Source organism: Oncorhynchus nerka, linkage group LG11 (assembly GCF_034236695.1).
Source record: "Oncorhynchus nerka isolate Pitt River linkage group LG11, Oner_Uvic_2.0, whole genome shotgun sequence".
In the NCBI taxonomy this organism is placed as follows: Eukaryota; Metazoa; Chordata; class Actinopteri; order Salmoniformes; family Salmonidae; genus Oncorhynchus; species Oncorhynchus nerka.
Window position 1 is genome coordinate 11,722,690 of NC_088406.1, and position 10,470 is coordinate 11,733,159.

General features: G+C 45.9%; 1 protein-coding gene across 1 annotated transcript; it reads right to left on the reverse strand.

Annotated features, from left to right (window-relative positions):
• Positions 1-611: 611 nt before the first annotated feature.
• LOC115137730 (extracellular calcium-sensing receptor-like) lies at positions 612-10,242 on the reverse strand. Its single transcript, XM_029674057.2, has 11 exons — positions 9,974-10,242; positions 9,573-9,864; positions 9,159-9,401; positions 8,965-9,060; positions 8,481-8,796; positions 8,225-8,397; positions 7,839-8,069; positions 7,581-7,704; positions 7,293-7,486; positions 6,897-7,175; positions 612-1,833 (listed from the first exon to the last, which is right to left on the reverse strand). The coding sequence occupies exons 1-11, from the start codon at positions 10,201-10,203 to the stop codon at positions 1,405-1,407; spliced, it is 2,607 nt and encodes an 868-aa protein (XP_029529917.2). The 5' UTR covers positions 10,204-10,242; the 3' UTR covers positions 612-1,404.
• Positions 10,243-10,470: the final 228 nt, after the last annotated feature.

Below are 10,470 nucleotides of genomic sequence, written 5' to 3' on the forward strand. Positions count from 1 at the left end.
ATCCTTCCATAACTGGAGACCCCCCCCTCTCTCCGCGAGACCCATATCCATCACTCTGGTCCCTCTCATCACTCTGGCCCCTCTCATCGCTCTGGTCCCTCTCATCACTCTGGCCCCTCTCATCACTCTGGTCCCTCTCATCACTCTGGTCCCTCTCATCACTCTGGCTCCTCTCATCACTCTGGCCCCTCTCACATCTCTGGCCCATCTCATCACTCTGGCCCCTCTCATCACTCTGGTCCCTCACATCACCCTGGCCCCTCCCATCACTCTGGCCTGTGTTATCCTGGAGGGCTACAGGCTGTACAGCCAGGATCTAGGAGGCAGGACAGCCCATACACGCTGCGTGATGGACAGCAGGAGGAGAATGAAAGTTTGTGGACCTGCAGTGAAAGAGCACATTTAATTAGGAAAGCTGTCAAACACTACAAAGATCTGAGAGATGTGTAAGAGGACAAGCTGAGAGAGGATCAATGTAAAAATGATGGATCTTTCATTAAAATAACTGACTCTGAGGAGGAACAAAAGCACACTCCTGTGGTAGATAACTGACTATGAGGAGGGACAACAGCAGTCTCCTGTGGTAGAGAACGGACTCTGAGGTGGGATAACATCACACTCCTGTGGTAGATAACTGACTCTGAGGAGGGACAACAGCAGTCTCCTGTGGTAGATAACGGACTATGAGGAGGGATAACATCACACTCCTGTGGTAGATAACTGACTCTGAGGAGGGACAACAGCAGTCTCCTGTGGTAGATAACGGACTCTGAGGTGGGACAACAGCAGTCTCCTGTGGTAGATAACGGACTCTGAGGTGGGACAACAGCAGTCTCCTGTGGTAGATAACGGACTCTACTGAGGGACAACATCACACTCCTGTGGTAGATAACTGACTATGAGGAGGGACAACAGCACACTCCTGTGGTCAATAGAGATCTGTTTCTTGGTGGTTTCTAATTGGACATCATGTGTTTCTTGGTGGTTTCTAATTGGACATCATGTGTTTCTTGGTGGTTTCTAATTGGACATCATGTGTTTCTTGGTGGCTTCTAATTGTCCATCATGTGTTTCTTGGTGGCTTCTAATTGGACATCATGTGTTTCTTGGTGGTTTCTAATTGGACATCATGTGTTTCTTGGTGATTTCTAATTGGACATCATGTGTTTCTTGGTGGTTTCTAATTGGACATCATGTGTTTCTTGGTGGCTTCTAATTGGACATCATGTGTTTCTTGGTGGATTCTAATTGGACATCATGTATTTCTTGGTGGTTTCTAATTGGACATCATGTGTTTCTTGGTGGCTTCTAATTGCACATCATGTGTTTCTTGGTGGATTCTAATTGGACATCATGTGTTTCTTGATGGATTCTAATTGGACATCATGTATTTCTTGGTGGTTTCTATTTCGACATCATTTGTTTCTTGGTGTTTCTCTCTGGTCTCAGAAGGATGATGTAACACTTTGGAGCAAACAGACAGAACAGCAGCCCAAAGCTGGAGGCCAGGATGGCAAAGATCTCTACAGCTACTGTGTACTTCCCAGGAGAGCTGACATAGGCAGGGATGAAGGAGATCCACACGGCACAGAAGATCAGCATGCTGAAGGTGATGAACTTGGCCTCGTTGAAGTTGTCTGGGAGTTTCCTGGCCAGGAAGGCTAAAAGGAGACAGAGGGAGGCCAGCAGGCCGATGTAGCCCAGCACCAGAGAGAAGCCGACCACAGAGCCCACCTCACACTCCAGGACGACCCTCGGCCCACGACCCTCTCTTCCTCCCCTCTCAGCCGGTTGGGGTGGAGCCAAGGCCAGCCACAGTACACAGATCAGCACCTGTGGAAGGGAATGGAGGTGGAAGGGAAACGCAAGCACAGTTATCACAACAACAAATGATATGTTCAGTAACCACGTTTCCATCCACAGTTTTTATGTGAGTAAAGTTATACCGCGTATAAAAAATTACGACAGCTGTGATGCAAACAGGAAGTTTCAGTACAATGTTATAAATCCCGACAGATAATTTGTTAATTCAATATGGTTGGATATTTTTGTGTTGAGAAATGAATGTTGGAGGAAATACCTTTATGCGCTTAAACGGATCTATTAACCGTCATTATCAAAGTAAATTTGAAGTCACTCAATGAGTGTGGTCCTCCATGCAGTACATTAGGCTATAGATGAAAAAAGTTATGATGAACTTCACAGGGTGCTGAAAGTGCACGGTATGAGGTCTTCTTCTGGTGACATGATGATTGATGCATTTAACAAATAAAAATATGATTTTCCATAATAATCTCGTCATGTAGACCACCCTGCCCACACAGCCTACCAGCACTGTATCTGGCATGTAGACCACCCTGCCCACACAGCCTACCAGCACTGTATCGGGCATGTAGACCACCCTGCCCACACAGCCTACCAGCACTGTATCTGGCATGTAGACCACCCTGCCCACACAGCCTACCAGCACTGTATCTGGCATGTAGACCACCCTGCCCACACAGCCTACCAGCACTGTATCTGGCATGTATATCACCCTACCCACACAGCCTACCAGCACTGTATCTGGCATGTAGACCACCCTGCCCACACAGCCTACCAGCACTGTATCTGGCATGTAGACCACCCTGCCCACACAGCCTACCAGCACTGTATCTGGCATGTAGACCACCCTGCCCACACAGCCTACCAGCACTGTATCTGGCATGTAGACCACCCTGCCCACACAGCCTACCAGCACTGTATCTGGCATGTAGACCACCCTACCCACACAGCCTACCAGCACTGTATCTGGCATGTAGACCACCCTGCCCACACAGCCTACCAGCACTGTATCTGGCATGTAGACCACCCTGCCCACACAGCCTACCAGCACTGTATCTGGCATGTATACCACCCTGCCCACACAGCCTACCAGCACTGTATCTGGCATGTAGACCACCCTACCCACACAGCCTACCAGCACTGTATCTGGCATGTAGACCACCCTACCCACACAGCCTACCAGCACTGTATCTGGCATGTAGACCACCCTGCCCACACAGCCTACCAGCACTGTATCTGGCATGTATACCACCCTGCCCACACAGCCTACCAGCACTGTATCTGGCATGTAGACCACCCTACCCACACAGCCTACCAGCACTGTATCTGGCATGTAGACCACCCTGCCCACACAGCCTACCAGCACTGTATCTGGCATGTATACCACCCTGCCCACACAGCCTACCAGCACTGTATCTGGCATGTAAGACCACCCTACCCACACAGCCTACCAGAACTGTATCTGGGAGCTGTTGGCTAGGGTTCACGTACCAAGACCAAAGTGGGCACATTGCTATTTAACTCAACAGTTTGGGAAAAAACTCTCAGTAGAGTTGAAAATGCATGGAACCACTTTGAACGTTCAACTTTTATACGGTACATGAAATTTAAACAAAAAAGTACATGTTCTGTGCACTACGTCATCTCCCACTAATTTTTATCCTCGACAAGTATGTTTGGTGGAAACGCCACTGGTGGGAAAATGGGCATATTTTCTTTTTGCAGATCTTTGAATATTCGCATGAAAATCTGTCGCCAATTGGATGGAAACCTAGTTTATGAAGGTGATATGTGGTTGTCTCACCTAGATATCTGTAAGCTCTGGATAAGAGTGTCTGCTACTGTAAATAACTAACATGAAGATCTGTCAATTGAATGGAAACCTGCAACTGAAGGAAATAATTAAAGATCCAATGAAGTCGTTTAAATTTTTTAAATATAAAATACTTTCTGGGTGACAATTAGGTGTGATTGTTTTCAATTAAAAGGTAAAACAAATATAACAAAAATAGCTTCTTAGCAAAGAGCAATTTATCATACAAGAATGTAGCTAGGACTGTCTGGGAGGGGAAAACTGAAAATGAGCTGTTGTTGGCATAGAGATTTGGAACTCTCTATCTTTATGGTCTTGCAAAGTTGACGTCCTCGCCCCGAGTGGAAATCTAAAGGAATCCCCATTAAAATCCATATGTTTAAGCTAGATGTTTTATTTCACAGGCTGCATCACAATCCACAGCATCCGCCCAATGGTGGCCGTCCACATCTGCAGTGGAAGGTGGCCGAGCTACAGTGGTGATTGCCAGATCGTGAGACACCCTGATAATGATGAAAATGTCTGTAGCATCACAGGACTCGTCTGAGTGTGGGGGACTCGTTTAGTTCACAGGACTCGTTTAGTTCACAAATCCAAACTCACGAGGCGCGGGCAAGTCCAGGTGAAGTTTCAGAAGAAAAGTTCCAAAAGTTATATTACAGTTCATAGAAACTAGCAGGCATTTTACTCTGGGCACTCTTTTCATCCGCATGTGAAAATGCTGCCCCCTATCCCAAACAGGTTAAAAACAGAAGCCGGACAGCAACATTCTAGTAGCCTGGCTAGGACTGTAGAATGGGTCTGTACAACATTCTAGTAGCCTGGCTAGGACTGTAGAATGTGTCTGTACAACATTCTAGTAGCCTGGCTAGGACTGTAGAATGGGTCTGTACAACATTCTAGTAGCCTGGCTAGGACTGTAGAATGTGTCTGTACAACATTCTAGTAGCCTGGCTAGGACTGTAGAATGTGTCTGTACAACATTCTAGTAGCCTGGCTAGGACTGTAGAATGTGTCTGTACAACATTCTAGTAGCCTGGCTAGGACTGTAGAATGTGTCTGTACAACATTCTAGTAACCTGGCTAGGACTGTAGAATGTGTCTGTACAACATTCTAGTAGCCTGGCTAGGACTGTAGAATGTGTCTGTACAACATTCTAGTAACCTGGCTAGGACTGTAGAATGTGTCTGTACAACATTCTAGTAGCCTGGCTAGGACTGTAGAATGTGTCTGTACAACATTCTAGTAGCCTGGCTAGGACTGTAGAATGGGTCTGTACAACATTCTAGTAGCCTGGCTAGGACTGTAGAATGTGTCTGTACAACATTCTAGTAGCCTGGCTAGGACTGTAGAATGTGTCTGTACAACATTCTAGTAGCCTGGCTAGGACTGTAGAATGGGTCTGTACAACATTCTAGTAGCCTGGCTAGGACTGTAGAATGGGTCTGTACAACATTCTAGTAGCCTGGCTAGGACTGTAGAATGTGTCTGTACAACATTCTAGTAGCCTGGCTAGGACTGTAGAATGGGTCTGTACAACATTCTAGTAGCCTGGCTAGGACTGTAGAATGTGTCTGTACAACATTCTAGTAGCCTGGCTAGGACTGTAGAATGTGTCTGTACAACATTCTAGTAGCCTGGCTAGGACTGTAGAATGTGTCTGTACAACATTCTAGTAGCCTGGCTAGGACTGTAGAATGTGTCTGTACAACATTCTAGTAGCCTGGCTAGGACTGTAGAATGTGTCTGTACACTTTCCCTCCGCTGCGCGCTGTAAACCAGACAAACTAAAGCATTGCAATGCAATTGAAGTTGATTTCGCTGATGCGAGCGAATCAAGCTATAGTTTCATAAAGTAGATGACTCGCTTGTGTGTCCTATTCGGTCCGCTGGGCTTGTGTTTGACACGTACACTAGTCTATTAGCCACGTTATGACTGACTTGTGGTCATTGCTCTTGCTAGTTTGATTGTATTAACATTCCCAGCCTTAGTTACAGTTTTGTAAAAAATATGTTTTGTAAAAAATATTGAATCATTGAAACTGAAACAGTGCATCCCAAATGGAGGCAGTAAACAATGTACCAGGCCAGCTGTGATTTACAGCCTGATAGCAATATTTGTGGACTACAAAGAAATGTATTGTTGAATTAAATGAATCATGCACTGAACTGCATCTGTCTATTCTGTCCACAATGCCTTACATTATGTAATGTAAAATAGAACCTAAGATGGTTTTGAAGCATAAACTGGGAATTTGACATTTGTGACTGATATGATTGTCTGTGTGTTTCATATCTGCGAAGTAGTTAAAACACAGTCAGTTCCTCTGGCACCGAAGACGTGGATGTCTCTGATTCAGAGGGGGTTGGGTTAAATGCGGAAGACACATTTCAGCTGAAGGCATTCCGTTGTACAACTGACTAGGTATCCCCCTTTCCCGTTCCCTTTCAAGGATGAAATAATGTACCATCTGGTGATGTCACCAGGCAGGCCAAAACTCCATCCTACCAAACAGACTGGAATTTCAGACCTCTTTTCAAACATCACTCAGTGGTGTAAAGTACTTAAGTTAAAATACTTTAAAGTACTACTCAAGTCGTTTTTTGGAGTGTACTTTACTATTTTTATTTAATTCACTATATTGCTAAAGAAAATAATGTACTTTTTACTCCATACATTTTCCCTGACACCCAAAATTACTCATTACATTTTGACAGGAAAATAGTCAAATTGACACAAACATCAAGAGAACATCCCTGGTCATCCCTACTGCCTCTGATCTAGTGGACTCACTAAACACAAATGCTTTGTTTGTAAATTATGTCTGAGTGTTGGAGTGTGCCGCTGGCAAACCGTCAATATATATTTTTTTAAATTGTGCCATCTAGTTTACTTAATATAAGGACACTTTTACTTTTACTTTTGACACTTAAGTACATTTGATCAATTCCAGTTACTTTGGTTAATTAAGTATAATTAAAACCAAATACTTTCACTCAGGTGGTATTTTACTGGGTGACTTTTGCTTTTACTTGAGTTGTTTTCTATTAAGGAATATTCACTTTTACTCAAGTATGACGAGTGAGTACTTTTTCCACCATTTCTTATACTAAAAGGGCATTATCATCATTCACACAATTTCACTGTATTATTCCAAACTCATAGTGTGGAAATATATATAAAACACAGGAAATCAAGATTTTGACTGAACTGGGCATTTCAATTCCCATAGAATACAGTAAAAACTAGATGTTCACCTGGATGAGTGTGCAGAGTGAGATACCCATCCTCTGCTGGGTGGGGCTGAAGTATCTCATCAGGTTCTCTCCAGGCAGAGTGGACCTGAAGGCCACCAGCACCACCACAGTCCTGCTGAGCAGACAGGAGATGCAGAACACAAAGCTTATACCAAACAGGGTGTGTCTCAGCATGCACGTCCACGGGTTCGGCTGACCAATGAAAACCAGAGCACACAGGAAGCAGAGCTTGAGTGACAACAGGAGCAGGAAGCTGAGCTCAGAGTTGTTGGCTTTCACCTGGAACGAGACAGAGAAAGATAATTTACACAATGACATGTCAAAAATCCCATCCTTATATGACACAATCTCATCTCTGTCCAGTACCTCTATAAATGATCATATGATTCAACTCACCAGGGCCGTGTGACGGTGGTAGAGGAAGGTGGCCAGGGCACCGGCTGTGAGTGTTGCCCCGGAAACTGAGATGACAGACAGGATGACCCCCATGGTGTCACTGTAGGAGAGGAAGTCCACCAGCTGGGGGATGCAGGCCGTACGATCAGGGTTGGACCAGAACCGCTCTGGACACCTACTACAGTCATCTGACCCTGATAAAGAAGGAAGAAGAATGAGGAGTCCAAATCAGGACCAATCAGGATTGAGGAAAAACATGAATTGGAATCAGAACCGTTGATAGATTACCTGTTGTGTTGCTGATCTCTCCCTCAGCACAGGACAGACAGTCAAAGCAGCACACAGGCCTCCCCTTCTGTACCGCATGCCTGGTACCAGGGGGACAGTCAGCACTGCATACAGACACAGGGACCTACCAGAGGGGGGAGAGGACAAATGTATCATCATCATCATCATCATCATTTTCATCATTGCAATTGTCGTCATCATCATAATCATTTCTATTAACATCATCATTACACACACACCAAACTGAACAGTTCTAACCTCATCTCCGCTGCCCCCACCCCACACCACTTTATCCATGTCGATGTCAATCTGGCCGCCCGATCCCTCAGAGGACACAAAATGTCCAACCTGGACAAACTCTGCCGTCCCCTCGGGGGTCACATGCCAGTTCATGATGTCATAAGAGGCAGGCGGATCACCATTCACATCGAAGTGGAAAGATTCCCCCACAGGAGTACTGAAGTTCACTCCCCTCAGATAATGAACAATCTCAAAGAGAAAAGGGCATTGGAACAGGATTAAGAGTTAGAACCAGTTGTGGCTTTTGTTTTTTAGTATTCAAACCTTACAAAGTGTTTTCACTGTATCCTAACTGGAAACATTAGTGTTCTTAACTTGAAAACTGATCAACATGTTATTCTCACCTGGCTGGGCTCAAGCTTCCTGATATCAGGGCACTGTCCACCATTAAAGACTCCGTCCCCTGGTCGACAGGCCATCATATCCTGTATGGCATAGGCGATGGCGTACACAGCCTTGTACACATTATAGCTGGCTCTCAGCTGAGACACGTCAGCATACTGGCTCTCCCCCTCACCTAGGATTGGCACTTCATTTTACTGAGATAACATTGCGAATCTGGACAAACAAACTGAGATTTAAGTGTAAACTCTCCCTCACCTATGACCTCTGACCCAGTACACTGTCGCCTGGACGACTGGGTCATGCTGAGTTCAACCCCCAGAGAACACCCAAACATCTCTTCCCACAATAACTTCAGGAAGGGGTCAGACTTCTGATAGTTCCCATCTGGATGGAGACGTGTTAGGAAAGGCCCCAAGCCGGGAATGTCAGCTTTCTTCAGGGCAAATCCAATGGTCCCGGCAAGAGAGGGTAGGTTTTCAGGGGAGGAGAGAGTAGAGTCAGTGACCCAGGCCTCTGAGGCAATCCATTGCTTATCTGTAATGTTCTGACGGACAACCTCTTCCATCAGGGCCTGGAGAATGAAATTGTTAAAAAGATCAAGATAGTCAAGCTGAAATGCATGATTATCAATTAGGAAATGATTGTGTCCATAAAGGGCATCAAGACATGGTAAGACACAAGGACACTGATACAGCTGTGTTACAAATCATTAATAATACTCTGACTAGTAACTGCTCACATGTGCATCCTTTGTGATAGCAAATGTCACCACCACTCTGGCAGTCGATCCTCTGATGGTGTCCACGATGTACCTGAGACGTCTCTGAGATCCTACCTACGGTGATGACCATCAGTGAGATTAGATTAGAAGAGAGGGGAAGTCAGAGTAAAACAGAGAGTGTACATTGTCAGATCATCAGGGTGAGGTCGTACCTTGGGGATGAACTCAGAGTAGGCGACACACACCCCAGATCCCTGGAGCTCTTGGAGAAGCAGCTGAACCCCAAACTTGCCATAGTCATCATCCCCTGACACCAGCCCCACCCACACCCAGCCCAGCTGACGCAGCAGCCTGGCCATGCCCCGAGCCTGGAAGGCATCGCTGGGTACCGTACGGAAGAATGAGGGGTACCTCCAGGTGTCACTCAAACACGCGCAGGAGGCAAAGTAACTCACCTGAGAGAGAAGAGAGTGAGAGACAGAGAGAGTCAGAGAGAATTAGAATTTAAATAAATAAATAAATAAAATAAATGTTAAAGAGATTAATCTAGATTAATATTGAAATGTATTGTGTAAGAGAGTCATCATCTCATCCTAACCCAGTCTGTAATCCAACCCCTGCCTCACCATGGGTAAATCAAACGGCCCGAGGGTCTGTGCCACCACGATGGAAGCTGTGGAGCGGGCATCCCCGATGATGACGGGAACCTCAGGGGTTGTGCCACATTCTGTGCCCACCACAGAGGCCTCCTGGCCAGTCACCATGGCTAGGGCTGCCCCCAGGGTGGTGCCCTCTGACAGGCATGTGTCAGATGCCAGGAACCCCAGGGTGAGGTTAGGCAGGAGGGCTGGGTTACGGTTAATCTCCTCCACAGCAAAGATCATAGTCTGGAGCCAGCGGTAAGCACGCTGGTAGAAACTGACAGACGGAAGAATGGAAGAAACGGAGAGATAAGAGTTAAACTGAATACACATTACCTTCAAGGGAAACACAATGACAAAAATATGTTATCACACAAGCTGCGTACATTCTACAGGTAGAATTTTCCTTAATGCTCCTGAACTCCTGCTCTGGCGGAGGGGCTTCCACATGGATGGGGAACAGGCCCCCAATGACCACATCTCCTGCCCGATAAACACTGCCTGAGACGGGCTTAGCTATCAGCTGACAAGCCCCCTCTCCACCTCCATCCAGACCCCAGACACACACAGGAACATGGAGACAGTAGAGCAGCCACAGCCAGCCCCAGAGGCTCATCACCTGGAGAGATACAAGTCTGAAGACTGGGTAAGTTCCGTCACCTGTTGGAGAGAGACCAAACCAAGACATTGCAGACAGAACACTCTGTAGACATAAAGACATGAACAAAAGTGCTATCAATGAAGATAATCACCATTCAACACAGACACCTGTTGTTTCAGAGTAACCAGACATGTGCAAGAACAGTGATAGACACACAACACCTTGTTCTACTTCTGCCCTACCTGGCAACAGAAAACCTTATCCTGGTGAGACAGACAGACA

Bases quoted from the DNA above. Each gene is read 5' to 3' on its own strand.
- LOC115137730 (XM_029674057.2), bottom strand. From the start codon at position 10,203: ATGAGCCTCTGGGGCTGGCTGTGGCTGCTCTACTGTCTCCATGTTCCT. The intron at 9,061-9,158 runs GTACGACCTCAC...TCATCACCGTAG, and splicing joins ACTCTGAGTTCATCCCCAAG to GTAGGATCTCAGAGACGTCT. The intron at 8,070-8,224 runs GTGAGAATAACA...TTTCTCTTTGAG, and splicing joins GGAAGCTTGAGCCCAGCCAG to ATTGTTCATTATCTGAGGGG.